Consider the following 22,248-nt stretch of genomic DNA (forward strand, 5'->3'; position numbering starts at 1 on the left):
TACAATGTTTCCTTCAATCCTTCTGATAATTCTGTTGGATCCCACGTTACTAGTTTACTAGTGCTTCACTGATTCTTGTATATTATACACGTGGTTGACCTTCCGAACTCTTAACCACTGCACCACTATTTACTACATCGACTACAATGTTTCCTTCTATCCTTCTGATAATTCTGTTGGATCTCATATTACTAGTTTACTAGTGCTTTACTGATTCTTGTATATTATACACGTGGTTGACCTTCCGAACTCTTAACCACTGCACCACTATTTACTACATCGATTACAATGTTTTCTTCTAACCTACTTATAATTCTGTTGGATCTCATATTACTAGTTTACTAGTGCTTTACTGATTCTTGTATATTATACACGTGGTTGACCTTCCGAACTCTTAACCACTGCACCACTATTTACTACATCGACTACAATGTTTCTTTCTATCCTTCTGATAGTTCTGTTGGATCTCACGTTACTAGTATACTAGTGCTTCACTGATTCTTGTATATTATACACGTGGTTGACCTTCCGAACTCTTAACCACTGCACCACTATTTACTACATCGACTACAATGTTTTCTTCTATCCTACTTATAATTCTGTTGGATCTCATATTACTAGTTTACTAGTGCTTTACTGATTCTTGTATATTATACACGTGGTTGACCTTCCGAACTCTTAACCACTGCACCACTATTTACTACATCGACTACAATGTTTCCTTCTAACCTTCTGATAGTTCTGTTGGATCTCACGTTACTAGTTTACTAGTGCTTCACTGACCCTTGTATATTATACACGTGGTTGACCTTCCAAACTCTTAACCACTGCACCACTATATACTACATTGACTACAATGTTTTCTGCTATCCTACTTATAACCCAAGATCACATTTTTCTAGTTTTCTGGTGTTCCTTCTGATGGTCATTGATCTTTGAGTTCTCTAGTGCTCCGAAATTAATTTCCGTCTGTTGCATACAGCCATCTTATTACTTCCACTTTCCTTCGTGTATATATAACTATATATATATATATATATATATAAATATATATATATATATATATATATATATATATATATATATATATATATATATATATATATATATATATATATACTATACCGAACCAAACACTTTTCCTAATCTCCATTCCCTTGCACTCTCCGTCGTCACCCTACTACTTCTCATTTACACCGAGAATTCTGGGCCCATAACCTATTACGAATCATTTATTATTCGGGACGGGACGGAATTAATACACCACTTATGGTCTTGGAACAATAGAAAAACTTTATTTTCATCCCTGGTAATTTATACCCACTCGACACAAGTCCCAGCGCCCTCTACTAACTTTTCTTCCTCCTTTCTATACTGGCTCTTGTATCGAGACAAGTCATATATTTAACATATATAACATTTCCACAACTTAATGAATATATAAAACTGGGTTAAGTATAGGGATTGTATATAATCTACGATTGGTAATGAGCGAGAATGGGTCCTATTAGAGGCTATGATATGAAAGCTCTTAACCTAATTTTCCTGTCAATAGTCATCACATAACAAATCAACCAGTACTTTCTGTTGCCATGCCACTTCCTTCCAACTAGTAGTGACATTTAAGCAATCAAAACTACATCCATAATATACATATAATATAATTTTAGCAAGTGGCGCCATCTATATATCAAACTTGGAATTTATTGAACGATGTGTTAGCTGTTCTTTGATGTTCGTAAAAAAAAATTATCCTAATATATATCTGAAAATAATATAATTATCGCACATATTTGTTTTACATTATCTTTAATTGCTTCTAATATGGTTTATAAATGTTCCTTAGTATGTTTATTTAAAATCGTTATCGTTTAGTCTTGAAAACATATTGCTTAATACTAATCTTAACATCAGATAATGTTGTTTTTAAGCTGTCGATAGAAAATATTGAGTTCTATGAATTTATTTATCATTGTATTATTTTGTAATTCCCAAACCAAAAAGAAAACAAACAAGTTTACATCATATCGGTACAAAAATTATTATTCTATTATAAGTCCCAAATTGTTTGAGAAACTTAACATCAGGAATCTTAATACAATATTTAATTAATAGAAATATTATTAAATTTTTATTTCGTAATAAGCACGGAGCTATAGTGAAAATATAGATACCATGCTGGTAAACTATTTAAATAAAAACTTAAATGTTACAAGACATTTTCTCCGCTTCACTTTGGGATATATTTCAAAAAGTTTCAAATATGGCATACAAAGCTGCCAGTTAAACTAAAGACTGGCTAAGAACGCTGAATAATACTGCCCTGCAATATTCCTGAATGTCTCACGAGCTTTTGATCGCGTTTGGCATTTGCGTATAATATGTAAGATGAGCAAATTATTACCGCGTAACTATTGCCAACTACTGGAGTCATATCTTTTCGGAAGAAAATTTAGAGTCTCGCGCGAAACGACGTTCTCGACATTTAAAACTATTTCGGCTGGAGTTTCACAAGGCAGCGTCTTAGGACCTCGCTTGTATCTACTCTACACTGCTGACATCCTAAGAACAAAAGAAACACTATTTGGAACCTCTGCTGACGACACAATTACTATGGCAAACGACAAATCTCTGCCTAGGCCAGAAGAAAAAGTAGAAGTCAACAAAATCTACAAATGGACTGAAGATTGGAAAATTCAACTTAGTAGCTCCAAATCTGTTCATGTTACTTTTGCATTGTGGCGAAATAATAAAAACCTAATTATATCACTCAATGGATGCCCGATTCCTCAATCAGAATCAGCTAAATACCTTGGCATCCATCTTGACGGTAGATTAAATTGGTAACATCATGTTAGACAAAAAGCAAAACATATTAGAATCAAAATAAAACTACTATACTGGTTATTCGGAAAACACTCTCAACTTGATCTAAAATCAGAGATTGATTTATCAGTCAATTATAAAGTCAATTAGACCTATGCGGTGCAAATATGGGGTTGCACAAAATATTCAAATCAACTAGTCAAGCAACGCTGTCAAAACAAGGTTCTTCGATTGATTACCAATGCCTATCGCTGCGTAGCCACAGAAGAATTACCTGGGAATCAAATGGATTTGCGCAGTTATCTAAGATTTAAGAAAGAAGATTACTAAATTATACTAAAGTGAAAACTATTAGACAACGCAACAATACAACTACTGGACAACGCGCAGGAAATCAGAAGATTGAAGAGAACCAAACTATACGAACTCGTATAAAGGGTATACCTTTAGTGTAAATTATAGCTTAAGTTACACGTTAATATATAAGTAATACTAAATAATACACTAAATGTACTAAACACACCTTTTAATAAAAAAAGAACGCTGCCAAATTAATTCAACCTTTTTTGCTGTATTGTTAGATTATTCACTTTAATTCACAAGAAAAAATCCTATTATGAGACTTGGATGGTGTCCTTTGAATTCAAGTAATAATCTCTGAGAGCATTCTTATATATATATATATATATATATATATATATATATATATATATATATATATATATATATATATATAGAACATCCTATAGAGCATCAATTTAAATTGTTAAATAGTTAAATTAAATTTCGAATTAATAATATGTATGCGCATTGGTGGCCCCATCTGGAAGCAATAACTCTTCGAGGGAAAATATCGTAGTTCGTATTTCACCGAGACTGTCTTAGGGTATTTTGATCCAGTTTATTATTATGACCTTTTTGATCAACTGAATAGAGAATTCGATTTATTCCGTTTATAAGATACAAGGATCAGTGAAGCACTAGTAAACTAGTAACGTGGGATCCAACAGAATTATCAGTAGGATAGAAGAAAACATTGTAGTCAATGTAGTAATTAGTAATGAAGTAATCCACGTTTAGAGAATCAACCACGTGTATAATTTGCGACGATCAGGGAAACATTAGTAAACGAGTAACATGAGGTCCAACATAATTATCGGTAGGATAAAGAAACATTGTAATCAATGTACCAATTAGTAATGGAGAAGAGTTTAGAAAATCAACCATGTGTAAGTTGCAAGGACCAGAGAAGTATTGAAAACTAGGAACGTGGGGTCCAACCTAATTATCGGTAGAAACATTGTAATCAATGTAGCAATTAGTAATGTAGACGAGTTTAGAAAGTCAATCATGTCTAAGTTGCAAGGACCAGAGAAGTATTGGCAACTAGGAACAAGGGGTTGAACAGAATTACAGGTAGAATGAAAACCTATTGAATCCAAATGAAGAAGCGTTTAGTTAGAAAACATTAGAATTTGATATAAATATCAATTCAACACAACTGGATCCAAAGTGAAAGAAAAATCAAATTGACGCTCGATCATATTATAAGTGGAAAAATAGATCTAGATATTTATAACAGGAAATCGGAGGATTTAATTCTGAAACAAGAAACTATAAATTAAATTGAGCATCGTATGGATTGAGAAATTCACCTAAAGGTTGGAACACGAAATGAGATAATGTTCATCTCGATATATTCTTGATGGCTCATTATTAAAAGGACAGTAAGAATAAATAGTGAATTTAATGGAAAGTCTTTATAAAGAAGAATAGTTTATTGGAATGGAAAGAGAGAAGATAGTAGAGATTAAAGATTAATCAAAAACATATAATTTAACTGCTTGAGGAATTCTAGGGTACTATATAGAAGATTAAAAGGCATATAAGTTTTGGTAGTTACAAGATCGCATCTAAGCAGATCAATTTGGTACGCCAATGGAAGTCAACTTCAATATGGCTAATAGTGAAGAAATAATTAAAGATATACCGTTTAGAAAATATATAGAGAGACTAATATAAGGCGAGCATAGTAAATTCCAAAGAAGAATCTGTGAGTGAACTGATGCATATAGTTTTGCAACCGGAAGAAGAAATCAAGAGTTGGAAATGGAGTGATAATGATTCTGATAGTAATGGAAATAACAAACATATTAGGATTTGATTCTGATGAATATGGTCTAGATGAAAATAACAATAAAACAAAAGGAACTGTGAAGAATGTTAAAAGAAAAAACAAAAGTGACCATCCATTAATAATTGATTTGGAATATATAGGTAACGAACAGAAGAAAGCTCATAAAACAGAATAATGTCAGTGAATGATTTGAGTTGAAAATAATAAGTGAAGGTGATAAAGTTAGAAAACTGGAGAAAACAAAGATTGAGTACAATATTAGAAGCAGAAAATGGAGATAGTAGTGACCAATTAGTTATGATACCTCAGTGATACCAGAAGACCATGGGCTAATGTAAGGCAGAAGTGGACTTGAAGGAACAAGTTAAGAAGACTGCAGTGGTGACCATTTAGTTATGATACCTTAGTGATACCAGAAGACCATGGACTAATGTAAGGCGGAAGTGGACTTGAAGGAGCAAGTTATGAAGATTGGTATGGTAATCAACTAGGAAGTTTTAATGGATTCATACTATTTGATAAAAGCATCCCGGAGGCATGGAAGAAATTCATTCGCAGAGAAATACATGTGTATGTTGGGCATTCCAAGAACAAACTATAAAATCGATATTAAATTGGACAGTGTTGTGGCGACTATTTCTATGATTGTTCAAAGAGAGAATTGTTTTTAAGTAGAAAACTGACTGTTACGTTTGTTTATCACATAATTGTGTAGATTCATTTTAGTAAATTATTAATTAAAGTTAAAATTCTCGCGATGTAGAAATAAAATAGTTCTAAGTTTGAACAAATTTGTATGTACAATGTAATAATTTTGTTCTGGCAATTTAAATGTACTTTTGTAATCTTTGTTTACAATCTTAGTTAGGTTAAGTTAGATAATACATTTAAATTGAAGGGGAGTGTTAAATATATGACTTGTCTCGATACTCTTGTACTGGCTCTTGCCAGTATAGAAAGGAGGAAGAAAAGTTAGTAGAGGGCGCTGTGACTTGTATCGAGTGGGTATAAATTACCAGGGATCAAAATAAAGTTTCTCTTTTGTTCCAAGGCCAAAAGTGGTGTATTAATTCCGTCCCGTCCCGAAACATAAGTGATTCGTAATATTTTATACTTTCGTTTTAACTCGTTTTAAACTGATCGTTATTAAATATTTAATCCAAAAATTGTAAAATGTAATTAATCTATATATTAATCGGCTCAACGAATATTTCGCCTCCCACGGAGAAGACGACGGAGACCTGGAGGCGTGAATTTGGCACAGTTAAAGCTTATATCCAGGAAGAATATTTGAGCCTAATATTTTTGTGTAATATGCGCTAGAAATAAATATATTTCTATAAAACCACCGTCAATGAAATAGCCGTCAGATCGATGACACAAAATATATAAACAAACCAAGTGGGTAGCAGTGCGGGCTAAGAGTTTAGCTCGCCGACAATAACGTACTAGGATCGATTTTCACTGGAGATAAAGGCTTTTTAAGCTTATAAAATAAAATAAAGAATAATGTTCCTTAAAACTTTGTAAATCTTTTCATATTTAAAACGATATTAAAACCGAAAATGAGTGATAAAATTATTATTAAACGAATGGCAAGTTTGGATAAAAAAACTATTAAGAATAGAATGGTCACGTAAAGTTATATTTTACAGTTTTTACAGCGAAAATAAATTATTGTGCCCGCTTTATCGGGAGGTATATACAAGACTGTAAGAAAAAACCGACATGTGTGAAAATTTTATCCCAAAATGGATTAACAAAATTCGAGAACAAAAAGAATCGTCTATTTTATTTACCTATAAGATATTTAGATTTTCGAAATCACAATATGGATCTAATTTCATGTCTGGCGAAGAAAAGTATAAAGAGAAATTATTTTTGCTTAAAGACTTATTAATTGATATGGTTCTGGAGCAATAGTATATCATTGTACTAGAAGTAATTCTAAGGGTTGTTAAGATTTCAGGTAAGATTTTGCAGGCAATAAATACGTTAATTTGTGCATCAAGATATTGAATAACAGTTATAAAATAGTTCAGTAGATTTAGTTCTTCATTTTTAGGTCATAAGACAAAGCAGGAAGCAAAGAACAAACTAAAGGTGAGCTATCTGCAAGGGAGAAATCGAAGAGTGAAATAAATAAGCAAACAACAATGCAATTTTAATTCAAAATTTAGGTAAAGAAATTATCATTTCAATAAGCCTGATGTAATTATTGTTTTTGTAATATATATTTTAGGTGATAAATATGAACAAAAGATAAAGACTATATGACTACATAAGCAAGGTAATGCAAATATGCCGATTTTAAAACTATATACATATTTTGCATACATGGAACACATAGGACAAATAGAAGAAATTATGAATTATTAACAGTACATTTGTAAACATTTAAAAGTATTGATAAATATTATGTTGTTTAATGATTAATGCAATAATATATATGACTATATAACGTTTTATTCTTTCACATATGGATCAATTATTATGATTATTGACTTAATAGACCTAAGTCTTGGAAAATCAGAAGTTAATTTAATGATTGCAAATACATTCCTTTAATATCCATTTCTAAATTAAGTAAAAAAAAATATTTATTTTTCATATATTTTTTTAAATTTATTCATATATTTTCTTTTTTAATACACAAATACGTATTACTTCATATATTATTTCACATTTATGTTTATTATATAAATGCTATAAAGAAATATACCAAATATCATGTATACTTATACTTGATGCTTGAAGAAGAACTTTGAAGTTGTTATAGTTCTGAAAATGATATCTTACTTATGACGCTTTGTTGTAATGTTCAGTGGCGTAGTAATTTATACTTATTAAAACTTTGTTGATTATTCAGAGTTAATGAAAATTAGATTTAATTAAAGGCAATACAAGAAATGTTAGTGACTATTAGTTCTTGAGATAGTTTGCAAATATTTTAAGAGATTTTAGTATACAGCCATTTATTATTTCAATTATTATTATATATCAAATACATTTCCGATCATATATTGAAAATACTGTGAAAACAAGTTTTAGTAACCAATCCTTTTAAAATTCTTCCGTCCTTTATCCTATTTTGAGAGAAATCTGATTAATTTAATATAGACTGGTCGAATTTCGAACACAAGGTGATCACTAGTAACTCTAAAGAACCGTACGATGAAAGAATAACAATTCAGTTAACATTAGCCGAAATAAAGTCAACGAAATAAAAAATAATTTGAATAGCTTACCATAGAGAAATAGAGATTTAACTTCATAGGAAATTTTGGCCAAATGTTTCGCGACGTCCAACATGTAGATGTCGCTATCTTTAACATATTACTTGTTTTATTCCCTATGCTAAGAGCTGCGACGGAATATGATTGGTTCATTTTGTTCTATGGTTTCTTTATTTTGCACGCTATTTTCAATGTGCCCTAATGTGCCCTATGTTATTTTATTTTATTACTATATACAAGTTGGTAGTTGAAATGCATTCCCGTTCTAGGAGTCTAGAAGTGTTGTGAATCCGGATGCACAGGAAGTGAGGAAATGCATTAAGTTTTTCGCATATGGTCTTATATATATGTATATAATATTTATATTTTATAGATATATATATATATATATATATATATATATATATATATATATTTATATTTAAATGTTATATTTATGTGTATATTTAATTTAATTTAATTTAATAAATTTATTTAAAAAAAATGTTTTTTTTATTTAAATTTCATTGGTCAATTAAACATGACGTCAAGGCTGTCACGTGTCAAATATTACTAATAAGCCAATCAAATGTCTTCACAGTAAAATATTTTCTTACAGGTGCCTATAATGGAGATTTAAATTAACCAATCAAATCACTTGAATGGCCCATTGTGGATGCCTCTGGATGTTGGGCAAAGCAAAACTTTGCGCCAGACTCCCCTATTGAGTTGCATATCTATTACTCTATGTACCTTACCACCCACCAAAATATAACCTCAAAAAAAAAACTAACAATAATAAAAAAGTTTGGAGAAATATTTATTCTTGACTAAACTACCCGGTGGACTTCGTATCACTTACATCTACGTCCGGGAATAACAATATAATAACAATATCCTCCTCGTGTGCTCACCAACAATATTATGTCTGTCAAATGACATTCGATCCAATGCTATTTTGAACATTTTCACTAATTTTTGTTCTGATGAGAAAACTTTTGTAGTTTTTGAATTATAATAGCTCGCTTCATTGTTGAACTGTGAAGACAGAGACTATCAATTTCCGCATCAGCATCTGGTAGTATCTGCAATTGTTTAAGATTTTGTTGTTTTACTTATTTACTTATTGTATATAATTTAATAATTAGTTCTAGTGTTTCTAATTTGCGACACATATGAAATACAGTTTGAAAGTAAGCTTTGTTATGCTACTATTTCCAAACACACTCACTTATATTTACATAAATAGTCTTGACTATTAACAGTCACTACATATTTATATACTACATATTTACACTTACATTTATTAAACACATTACATATTTCAACTGTATCTTTGGTAAATGTTTCATGTTATCGAATCGATGTACCTATAAAACATATATGCCTATTTGCTTAATTATATTAAAAATAAAATAAAAATATGAAGTTAAATCAATATAGCGTAAATTATGAAATATATATATAAATACATTAATATTCCAATCGCGGTTTAATAATATTGGCCGTTACTTTTAATCAATATTTTATCATTGCAGTCACACAATATATTTCCTAATGGCCTTATAAATATTTGTAAAAAAAAGGAAAATGTTATTGATGCCAGTGACAGTAGCGTTTTGCATGGGATAGTAAAGTTTGTTGTTTTTATTTACTCTCAACTTTGTATGGGGAAGAACTTCAAAATTGTTACAAATAAATTAATGATTAATCTAGGAGTTTTAATACCGTTTATTTAAATGGACTTTTTGTGGACATATTTTAATCCTGTACGGTTTGATTTCTTATCTTTATAATACTAAAAACATTTTAAAAATAAAAAAATATATAATGATATTAGTACCTATTTAAGATAAAATTAATTCCTTCACCTTATTGTCCCAATTAACGATGATCGATGAGCGTGAAAGCGTTGAAATTATTCTATAACAGATTTTGCCATTTACAGAGATTTTAAGGTCAAGACCAGGAAAACCCTTTCCAGTGATAATTCATAATCATGACATCTACTTCGAACAGAAACGAAATAATGGGGGTCCGTTCTTGTCAGTAAAATAATAATTTTGGGGCTGCACGTATATTTTGGGGCATTCTCATAAAGAGCTTATTTTGGAAAAATTTAGGCCGTTTTATCTGATTGAGTGTCACTTGAAAGACATTACATCCACAGAGAAGTGCGGACCGGATTAGCATCTCTAAAAAAAGCATTTTATGGATATGGGAAGTCTGCTGGAAGTAAAAATCACAGGAGATAGCAGGTTTGCTATCGAAGTGTAAACGTACGTCAAGTACGTGACGTTCTCCAACCATGGAATTATTGTGGTGTCGTTCTTGAGTTGAGAAACGTCCAGTGCGTAACGCTTCTTATGAAAAATGATGGTCTGGTTTTCAGGGAATTGATTTCTAACCTACAGATCTGAACCACTTGGCAGCATTATCGCGCTGTTTCTGTTCCGCTAAATGTCCTTGAATGGAATCCTCGAGCCTGGAGACCGTGAAGATAGCAGTGTCGTGAACGTAAAACACAACGTCAAGAGGTTAAATAAGGCTGAGGTCAGAAGGGAATCTTGAGGTACGAAAGCATTGATTGATTTTCGACTGAAAGCCGTTAGGGCATATGGGAGACCTAACCGTACGCATTTTGTGATTAAAATGGGTTAGGTCCAGGAGGTCTGATTCGAGCTCTTTACATTGGTCAAGAGCGTGATGTGTGCGGTCAGACAGGTGGCCTAATAGACGAACTATGGTGAGCTCGAAATCCGAATTGTTCCTCAGGAATGATGTAGTTCTCCTTTGTGAAAGAGTTGAAAGCGTAGAGTATTGTCTTTTAGGCAAGCTTTGAAATGGCATTGAGAAGGCTTATGGGCCTGTAATCAAATGGGAATGATTTTGCTCCTTTCCCGGGAATAACCGCTACATGCGCGTGTTTCCAGGACGACGGGAAATGTTGCAGCCTTATGATGCAGTTAATTATTGCAGATTAATTGTTTGAAGTTTACCGATAATAGTCTGCAAAGATTTTGGGAACACGATGTGATTGAGAAGTAAAGGAGGGGGACTGGGTTTTTAATGGATTTTGAGATTCGTTGATGACACTGTCGTTGTCTTTAGGTTTGATATTTTCTGTGGGAGGAAGGCATTTCATCTATGCCTCGTAGGTCTCTGTGAGGAGCTCGACTTTTTCTGGCCAGTGACTGCGAAATGTCCTGTAACCGCTTAACGAGTTAGCTTTAATGAGATTGTTAATTTTCGGGATTGGATCGGAGTCCAGGAGAAGAGATTGGCAGTTCTTCCAGTCGATCCTTTTCTTGAATATTTTGTATGGGACTTGAATGATCGCTCAGTTCCCAAGCTTGAAAAGGACTGGACAATGGTCAGATCTAGTTCGTCGAGGAACTTCAAAAGGGTCGTTTATGACTTCGAGGACTCTTGCTGGGCCTTGATAAATTGAGATGGGGTGATGGGTGGGTTTGGTCATATATACGATTTGTCGTTTTTCGCGAGGGTAGCTCTATCACAAATTTTAATTTTCACCTTTACACAAATTTGGGATGGAAGCCTTGATCGAAGAGAAGTTCACATACCTCGTCAGTGACGAGTGATTCTCATGATTACGCGGAATGCTCTCTCCTCCGGAAGACAGAAAGAAAGGTAAGGATAATTCCTTTTCTCGAACATGATAGTAAGTTTACAATAATCATCGCTTGCAGAGACGAAAACAAGAATGCCCTTGTTTTTATGTCGGGTGTTTGTGCTTTCGATTGATTGTACTTTGGAGATTCTAAGGTGTTTATGAACGTTTTCTTTGAACGACGCGGGGATTTTTTCTTTTGAGCGAGTTTGAAAAACAGTAGCCAAATTGGTTGGCACTGCGTTTGATGTTGAGGTGAAAATTTGGTTACTAATCTGGCTAGTGACCTGTGCCGGCTGGGTTGGTATGGTGGTGACTTGTTGAGGTGATGGTATTAGGTGACCGGTTTGTTTTACGGTGCATTTAGTTATCGAAGTGGATAACCAGTTTGATTATCGGCTTGGGTAGTGGTTCGTAAGCAGCTGCCAGTCTCGCCTTATTGGCAGCCTTCGACAGTTGGCTTGGCTGAGGTGGAGTGATGAAACCTATCTTCTTTTTTCACACCACTTTAAAGCTATCATCTGGGTTCAGTTTCGTCCAACCGTTGAACGGGTTTAGGTGTTGTTATCTCGGCATCTGTGGCAGTTCATTTTCATGGTTTCTTCTTGAGATTTCATGTGTTCTGTTACGGCGGCGGTGAGAATTTTGGCTATCAGGGCTTCTCAAAAGTTGTTTCATTGGTTTTGGGAGAGTTGTGACGGCTGTCGGGAGGGGACGTCGGCAACTGTAAAAACCGCGCGTTTTCTGGCGAAGGTGCCCGGCAGGCATAATAATGGAACGACTGTCTCAGGAAAAATATCGGATAATTATCGGATGGCACAGATAGGTTCGACGAATCGGACACGATAAGGATAATGATTCATCATCAGCTGCTAACAATACAGGCATTATTGATTTACCATCAAAATACCATCCCCAACGAATCCGATGTTTTAATGTGTTTAATTTCATTTTTATCGATATAATAATATATATTTGTTTTTCTAATGCACAACTAAATCGACTCGCAAAATACAAATATTTTATTAATTATGTTTGGTATGGATCATTACAATGCACCATTAACGATAAATGTTCGTTGTTTTTTTTTGAATTATTTGTAAAGACTAATTTATTTGGCGAAAACTTACTGGATTATGTTAGGCAACATAAGAAACTAAATCTCGTTACGGATTTGAGCCAAGAATTAAATTATCTATGTAGATCAACGTTATCATAATTACCGGCCAATATTAACCTCAGATAAGCTGTTATATATTAATTTAAACTCCACAACCATAAAGATAAATATGTTATTATGAACAAGTCCAACTTACAATATGAACAAAGTGAAAGTGGTGCCTTAACTCTGAAATAAATTAGCAGTTATAAAGATGAAGATGATGAAGAATATAAGGCAAAGAAGTAGTAATATAAAAGAACCAAAATAAGTGAGAAAAAGAGATTAGTAGTAAAACAGTAGGAAATAGTGAAATAGTGAAAAATAGACTAAAATATACATACAGAACGGGAATTAAAAATAATAAAAGTAAAATAATGGAGCAAGAGCTAACACAAAAATAATGGAGCGACAAGAACAAACAATACAGATTGAACAAATGTAAAAAGCTATGACAAAGGAAGTAATGTAAAACATAGATATGTGTAGCAATCTCAAAGCAACATAACAACAATACAAACTTAACAATCTCAAAATATGCGAGAATGAATAAATGAGATTGTTGGCATGGAACTTGATATTAAGTTAATTACACTTCAAACATAATTAAAGGTTGATAACATTCGAGGTAGACCTTTTATTCGAGGTAGAGTTTTGTTCTTTTTTTCAGTTACCCAATAATATGGAAAATTATATTTAATATCTAAATTAATATTAATGATTAATAAATGAAAATTTATATTTAATATTTTTATAATTTATTTTAATTTTTAATCGCGTAAGTGTGCATGAAGTTAACACATATTTCGACAAGATTCAAATGCCAACCGAACTGAGAAATATGGGCTTCTAACTGAATTCATTGAACATTCACTGCTATTCACTACTGAACATTATTTTGAAAATACAAAGAAAAACACTAACTAAATACAAGCGTTACATAAGTATTAATAAAATCCCATCACTGTTAGATCAAAATCAATCAATCAATGGTTAGATAATGTTAGATCAATCTTAAATATTTGGTTTTTTGTACATTAAATAGTTCAACCTATATTTCACCAGACTAAGGATTACTGATATATTTCACTTGCTTCCACAATGTAACTTCAAGTTTACAGGCTGGTATATTTCTGTTGAACAAACAGGACAAGTTTCGAAGAATATTTAAATAATAGTTACTTATATACCCAATTGTTGTCACTAAGGTCAAGTAAAGTAAAGGAAACTAAGCAAAGAGCTAGTCCAAGTAGTTAAAAGAGAACTTAATATGTTATAACATGTCTAAACACAGACTTTATAAGGTACTTGATGAAGTATTACAGTTGAATGTATTGCATTCAAAATTAAAATGTGTGCATTTTATTTACCCAAATATTACTTTCGTAGAGCTGCTAAAAGCTTAAGAAAATAAATGTATATAATTTAACCCTTTTTTGTGTTGTAGTTACTACCGACTATGTAAAATTAATATTTTGATAGCCCGGTCAACAAAATTTTTCAAATGATTTCAATACTATTCTCAGAAGCCCCAACTCGAGATTATATTAGTGTTAGACATTCTTTAGAGTTATTACCTGCACTTAATAACTTTCTTGTCAAGTCTTATACTGATATTATGTTTACTTAATGTTCTTCAGTATTCTACAACATTTAATGATTAGTGTGTCTGGAGTACCCACTCATTCCAATTCTATAAAAGTTTTAATAATCTCTTTAAAATTATTATTTCAGTTACAGTCACACAATACAGTTACTATCAATGAATAAATTCTAGACATATCCATATAACAAAATAAATCTAATTTGTTGCTTGTACCGACAAAATTAATAGTTGGTAGTAGTTAAAATAATATTGTAAACAGATAAATAGTTTTAGGTAAGTATTAAGCTAAATTGTCTGTATATAGTAGGATATAAAAGACGTTAGTAGATAAGTTAGATAAGGTTTTCGTTTATTTTTATTTAGTTATTACAACGATTATTACACACATATTTATTTTTAAATGTTTTTGTGTTAAAAATCTAAGTTTGATTATTTTTTAATTATTAATTAGTTCCTTGAAGTCGGTTCAATTATTTTGTTAAAAATATTTTATCATATTATTTAACATAAATATATCTTTGATTCTTGGATTCACACCTTATATAAGTTTTTTCATATTTTCTCGTGCTATCTTTCTACATTAATTAACAAATAATCATAATTAATAGAAATACAAAACTACCAGCTTAGAATCATGCCAACAGTTGTATTAAAATAAGATTTTTTTCCCAAGGTAGGTATTTACACTGTACAATACAGCGAAAAGTAAGAGAATCCACCACCAAATAAACATTATGACTAAAATATACATTTTATATATTTGGCAAATGGAAAATCCATTTTGTGTAGATTTATCAATTAATTTAAGAAAGTAAACAAGACATGAGTTAAGGATAACTGGAAATCCTATTACTTATAATTTCGATGTATGTATACTAGGAAAAATGATAATTTTTGTAAACTGTTTACTTATTTCTTTATATCGCAACGACAATAAAATTTATAAATAATAAGAAAGCTGTAATGAGTAAGTTATTACAACTGCTTGATATAATTGAACCTACGTCATCAAATGTATGGTCATTACAAGCATCACTGTCACAGGATTGACATGAAACCAGAGAAACATTCGAGGCATCAAGTGAAGTGTTATACCAACTACAATAATTCATAGTATTTGGCTTTATACCACAGCCTCTGTAAATTCCAGTTTTAGAATTATTGTAGTCCATTTTGTTCCCTTCATTCCATCCAGTGCCTGGAGAGGTAGCGCCTAAAAATTATAACATCACCTATATATTAATATGCTAAAAATATCTGGCAAATTTTTGGAAAATATTTTGGTTTATTTAGAGACTAAATGTGCCAAAATGTATATATAATATATACAAGTACCTAAAGCTAAATAAAGATATCAGTGTTAGGCAACTACCCATACTTATACTATCGCTTCAAACGAACAAATGATGCTGTCAATTTAATTTTTTACATGAATTGCATGATTTGAATTCATTGTTTCCACGATAGGTGTATGGAATTTTCCACTATACATTTTTAAATCCGACAGCGTTTTAATATTACAATTAGTGTTGGGAACAATCGACTGAAATCGACTATCAAGTGTTTAGTAATTGGCTACTTTTTACTATCGACTGTTTAACTGGCTATTTTTGGCTCGACTGTTTTTACTATCGACTGTTTCAGTCCTTTACTTTTAGTTACTATTTTCGGTTCTACTAGTTCATTCGACTGACTTTTACTGTGTCGTCCTAGCCGCGACCTTGAAATTAATGCACCGAATTTATGCTTATATAGATTTATATGTAATATATGTGGTTTTATGTTTTTTCGTTGTTTGCTTGTGAATTAATATATATTGTAAATTAATATAGCAGCATTTTGAAAGCTAGTTTTCAAGACCAGAAAAATTAAATTGTAAATAAAAATAGTAAGATACATTTTGAGCATAATAGGTAGTACTTTGGACTGATATAATAGGTAATAATACTTTTTTAATAAACTTTCATGATTTTTGTTCAAGCCTTTTGTTTATCAAAACTTTTTTCCTAAAATCTTGAAAACTAAAATTAGGTTCCAAAGGTTTCAGAAATTGCATCGATTACAAAAGATTTGAAGAAGTTTTTGCAGTAACAGTTGTTAAATTTCTTTTACAAATATTAACGGTGAAGAGGTGAAGAAAGTATATTAAATATTTGTAATAAATACATTTTCTGATATGAAAACTCTACTTTAATATTCAACAACTATTTATTTTGATAGCTATTAAGATTAGCACCACAGTTTTTATTTGTTGTCGAATGGACTATCTTAACAGAATGTGTTCAACTTTTAAAGCCCATTGAAATAATGACCACCGAGTTATCTGGTGAAAGATATCCCAATGATGTCTTTAATTATACCGTTAATAAGAGGATTGTAGCATTCCATCAAATCCAGGATTTTAACAAGTGAATGGGGAAAAATTTTCAAAATTTTCCATTAGATGTCATCAATAAACGACTGGCAATTTTAGAAATGAATACGATATGCGGGAAATTCACATTTCTAGATCCTAGATTTAAAAAAGCAGGATTTGGTATTGCAAATAATGCTGAGGTAATACAAAAAGTTATCACAAAACAGGTGTATTCCATTCTAACTTGAAAAAATTCAAATGTAGTTCCACAACTCCAAATTCAAGACACAACTACTGACCAAAGAATGTATTGACATCTGAAGATATTTTGGTAAAAAAAAAATGGCTAGAATGAAAGAAGAAATTACTTCAAGTACTGCAGCAACATTACAGATTAAGCAGTATTTGGAAATGCCATTTATTAGGCGTTTAGAAAATCCATTGGATTTTTGACCAGCCCATAAAATGACACTACGTGAATTATATCAGTTAAATGTAAAATATTCCTCTATACCCGCAACATCTGTCCCCTCGGAACGAGTTTTTTCAAAATCTGGGCAAATAATTAACGATCGAGAAATCGGCTCACAAGAGAAAAGTTGAACATGACCATAAACATATTTCCGTTCAAAAATAAATACAACTTTTATTTAAAAACGGTCTGGTAGTTATTGTACGATTATTTTTGGTTCGTCTTGGATTAGATTTTTCAATTTGGTATATGTTTACATTTTATTTAGTAGTTATGGTTATTGAACATCTTTAGTTTTTAGGTTCAGTTTAAGTTGTATTGTACTATTTATATTTATTATGCTATGTTATACAAGCATTTATCTTCGTCCTTTCCTATTTCACAATTTATACAGATAAGAATTCTTACATCTTTGTCTGACATCACGAAAGAAAACAATGGAACCGCGCATTTGGCTGGAAATAGTAATGACTATTTTCAGTCGCTATTTTTTTGACTATCGACTGTTTCGACTGTTTTCAATCTATAGGTCCCAACGCCAATTACAATTAACTCTTAGAATATTTTAGTTTTTTGTTTCGACAGTAAATTGATGTAAGTATTTTATCGGAAGTTTTTTCTAATAATTTAATTTTAATGAAGTGTAAATCTTACATTTTTGTTAGCTGGTATTTTCATAGTAATTACTGAAAATTTAACTGTGACTTTTCCTTCATTTGCACAAATAATCTATCTAAAAAATCTAGTCTAATTCTGTTAAATTAGGTCAATTTTCAACATAAAAATTGTCATCATTTTTAAACAAATTTTCAGTAAATGTGTAAAACGTAAACAGCATACACTCACCATAGTATTATATAAAAATACACCCACGATCCTGAATACATGTATATTAAAGTCACAGAACATAGAAATATAGAAAGGGTAGTCAAAAAGGAATATTCGTAACCATGTTTCGGCGTCGATTTATAATTTTAGGTTATACTTTGGTCTGAAATTTGTATTCTTTATCGAAATTTGTTTTTATAACGACATTTTTACAATGTTAATGGGCAAATTATTTATTTAAATGTGAAATAAAAATTGCATTATGTTCCAAAGGATTCTGCTCTAACTTAGCAATGGTTTTTGCCAAATGCTATAGATTTAAATGAAAAGTGCTTCTTAAATAAGTGTTGCTTCTTTTGATGGATTAGAAAAGTCTCTGGAATTTCAAAAGGAACTTTTAGATTAATTTTCATATTAACTGTTGTTTTAGAAATAGAAAAATTTTATTTAATGTTACAAATAATAAATCTTTTCGAATATTCACTTTCAAAATTATAATACTGAGATAAGAAAACAGCTTTCAACTTTTAGATTAGATATAATATAATCTATCCAATAAAGTAGCCAATGTAAGTCATCGAAATATATGACGCGAGCAGGTCGCAATGTTGCTGCATTCATTTAGAATTTTGGCCTACAAGGTTTGCCGCTTTGTCACTCGTAATTATTATCACTAACGTCTTGAATAATTTTGTAAACCTTGTCAACAGTATTGACCAATACCAACACAAATCATATTTTACACAAAGATTCAACTACATGTTCGCACAGTATTCTGTCTCTTTTTAACTAAGCTAAAATGAGAAAGCAAAATCCGCACCGTATTAAAAATGAGTTTGTTCTTGTTATAAACTATATTTGGCAGTATATTCGACATCGTGGGGTGACTATTTTAGTGTAAGGATTACATTCGGTTTGAAATTAATGTTAAATAGTATTAAAATCAAAAAATTTCCTTCTCGCTTTTTCGCCTCTTATATGTCGTTATTCTATGGACAAGGCATCAAGATATTGAGAATCTTTCAAGGGATTTTAATTGGTTCATTATTCAAGGAAATCTCTAAAAGCAAGTTAACCTCTAATATTTTTCCAATTCATATTTTTATATATATATTAATTATGATACAATTAAAGCACAATGTAAATACAGTCATTGATATTAAGAAAGCGATACCGAACCTAATTTAATTACAATTACGTGATACTTCTATGATAAGATTCATGCATGATATAAGATTGGTTTGAATCATCAATTTATACAAAAATAACAATATACTTGCGAATATTATCTTACCATTATAATTTAGAAATGCCGAATAACACACTAATGACATATTTGGAAGCACCAATCCGAAACATGCATTCAACGTATCAGATGTCAATTCTGCACAATTTTCACTCTCTGGACTGCATTGGTGGCAACTAAGGCAATTGACATTGCCGTTCAAAACTAAAAAGTATCCAAAATATATTTCTTTGCATGGTTGTTAGAATAAATTAAAATACCTACCAGTATAAAAACTAATTACGTATATAAAAAAATTACTTAAATGTGTTATCATTTCCTCGCTGTCTCTTGTGTATTAACACCTGCCCCGGTCTGAAGTTCAATAATGATACATTTTTAATTATAACATTTTTATAATGTCATTAAATCTATAAAATGATTTATAGTTTTTTATTAACAGTGTAAATTTTATCAGTTATTCAATAATTAAGCAATGAAGTCATAAAACCATACGATATCATTTTTGTAACCGCAAAGGTTTATTTGTAAGATTTTTAATCAGTCAATTTATAAATTGATTATATAGTTTGACTTATTGGATTTTAAGGGGATAATAAATGCTTAGTACTATATAGCATCAATAGTAATAAAATAATGAGATAGGGAAAAGTAATTTGGGGTTCCTTCAGGCTTTTCAAAACGACTTTATTCGTAAAAATTTCAAACAATCAATAATTTCATCAGTTTATATTCCTGTACTAGCTTTGGCGATATATATACTAAAATTAGAACAATAAAGAGATTAGCATAGCCCCTACGCAAGGATGACACCCAAAATCATAAAGCGTTCCACATTTTTATGGGCATGTTGCATTCCCTCCTTCTCCATTACCCCAATTTCCCCCCTTGGACCTTTAGTACCCCCTTCATAAACATATCATTATGTCAATTTTATAAAAGAGAACATTGTCCATAGCTTATTGGGTCTAAGTAACGCTGGCCGCAAGAACATGTATACCGATGGCTCCAAATCTGCGGGTTTGGCAGGGCATTTGTGGACAAGCGGGCATTCTGTTTCAAGCTGCCTAAACAGGATTTAGTATTGCCCGTTGAACTTTTCGCGACATTCAAAGCTTTATCGTACATCTCAACACAATTCTTCAAAAAATGGCTAATCGTTCCACCATCCCCTGGTCACCAACTTACTGTCAATTATCCATACCCTCTATCTGAATGGGATCAGAACAAGTTTTCAGTGGATCTCTTCTCACGTTGGTATACCGGGAAACGAGCGCGTGGACAGTGCGGCTAAATCGGCAGCCTCATCTCCCCCTCTCATCGCGGATGTTTGTGTCCATACCGACCTTATCCCATTCGTTTCTTGTTTCACAAATAACAAGGTACAACCGCAATTCTTGCGAAGAAGGCACATGAAAAGTATAACAGGCAAGTGACAATATATATAATTGAACCCGAATTTGGAAAATTAAAATTAAGAAAAGTAAATCTGTTTCATGCGCAGTATATGTATAATGAGACCGCACAAGCACCAATAACAATAAGTAAAGCTATCGTTCTACATAGCAACAGCGCTAAGTAGGTCACAATGAATATTTATGCAAAACATGGAAGGAAATCACTAATATGAATACATAATAAATTGCTAGTATACAAGCAAGTATTGAAATCTATATGGACACGCAAAATTCAATTATGAGAATGTTCCGCTAAAACTAATATAAATACAATACAAGTTTTCCAGAACAATGTCCTGAGAAGTATTGTAGATACAACGAGATACACTAGAACACATGCATACATATATACGTACATAGAGCTGGTTACTTACTTGGAGACCTTTCAATACTGACTGTTACTTGTTGAGACATTGTCATGGCAATATCGAAGTATTCCAACTCGTAGATAACACCAGAGCAGTAGACAGTTGGGTCTGGTGTTAATAGAAGCAAGATGAATTTAATCTAAAATAGATGTGTTAATGCAAAAAAATATTACAACAAAAACTAAAATAGGGCCCATGGTTATTCCTTGCGTTACAAATTATAGGTTAGTCGGTAACAATGCAATAAATACATTTTGAAAAAAATTTAATAATCGATATTATTATATGTCAATTGTTTGCATTAAAGATGTATGTGATTTGGAACTCTTGTGATGGAAGACCTTTTTTCGTATGCTCAATTGTAGTATATTTCAATTAATTTTTAAAATCAGATAATAACTAATCCGAAATTGCGTTTTGGTAACAGCTAACAATGTATCACAGTATCACCTTTCTTGGTATCATTGGGAGTTTTGGAAAGATTTGTTGGTGTTTTGGGACGTACTGCCAATTTAGATAAGCCCTAGAAAAAGGACACTACCCTGAACTCTTTCAGATGTTAGGAAATCACTTTATAATTAAAGTTTAATGGAGAACATATATTTGGTAGGTGGAGACTTCATCTCACGGGTAAACTATACTATACGACGCTATTAAACAAGCCAAATGTGTACTATTTAACTGATATCTGCTACTTCTATCCGGCTAAAAGGACCATGTTGAATTACTTGTTTAATTCACTAAAGAATTTCCGGAACGCTGGATCAATAGTGTCAAAAATAAGTTGCTCCTGGAGATGTCAGTGATGGCATCAATTAGTTCTTGGGTATCTTTCTTTAAATAAAAGTAAACTGTTACTTAACTACTTATAATATATTTATGTTTACAGTTACAATACAACGCAACACTATAAAATACCCGAACTATCTTCGATCATACAGATCGAA

General features: G+C 31.5%; 1 protein-coding gene and 1 pseudogene across 1 annotated transcript; one reads left to right on the top strand and one right to left on the bottom strand.

Moving 5' to 3' along the window:
• Positions 1-1,021: 1,021 nt before the first annotated feature.
• Positions 1,022-19,910, bottom strand: LOC143206598 (uncharacterized). Its single transcript, XM_076419210.1, has 6 exons — positions 19,741-19,910; positions 19,525-19,680; positions 15,579-15,787; positions 9,093-9,263; positions 8,753-8,954; positions 1,022-1,119 (listed from the first exon to the last, which is right to left on the bottom strand). The coding sequence occupies exons 1-4, from the start codon at positions 19,790-19,792 to the stop codon at positions 9,150-9,152; spliced, it is 531 nt and encodes a 176-aa protein (XP_076275325.1). The 5' UTR covers positions 19,793-19,910; the 3' UTR covers positions 1,022-1,119; positions 8,753-8,954; positions 9,093-9,149.
• A 306-nt stretch (positions 19,911-20,216) lies between these two features.
• Positions 20,217-20,317, top strand: LOC143189399 (uncharacterized; annotated as a pseudogene).
• The last annotated feature ends 1,931 nt before the right edge of the window (positions 20,318-22,248 follow it).

This window comes from Rhynchophorus ferrugineus, unplaced genomic scaffold (assembly GCF_030347505.1).
Source record: "Rhynchophorus ferrugineus isolate W39M unplaced genomic scaffold, kcgeb_rfMv2 rfM1, whole genome shotgun sequence".
Classification (NCBI taxonomy): Eukaryota; Metazoa; Arthropoda; class Insecta; order Coleoptera; family Curculionidae; genus Rhynchophorus; species Rhynchophorus ferrugineus.

Coding starts and splice junctions, on each gene's coding strand:
- LOC143206598 (XM_076419210.1), bottom strand. CDS start 19,792: ATGATAACACATTTAAGTAATTTTTTTATATACGTAATTAGTTTTTAT. Junction 19,681..19,740: donor CGTAATTAGTTTTTATACTG/GTAGGTATTTTA, acceptor GATACTTTTTAG/TTTTGAACGGCAATGTCAAT. Junction 15,788..19,524: donor GGCATTTCTAAATTATAATG/GTAAGATAATAT, acceptor TATAATTTTTAG/GCGCTACCTCTCCAGGCACT.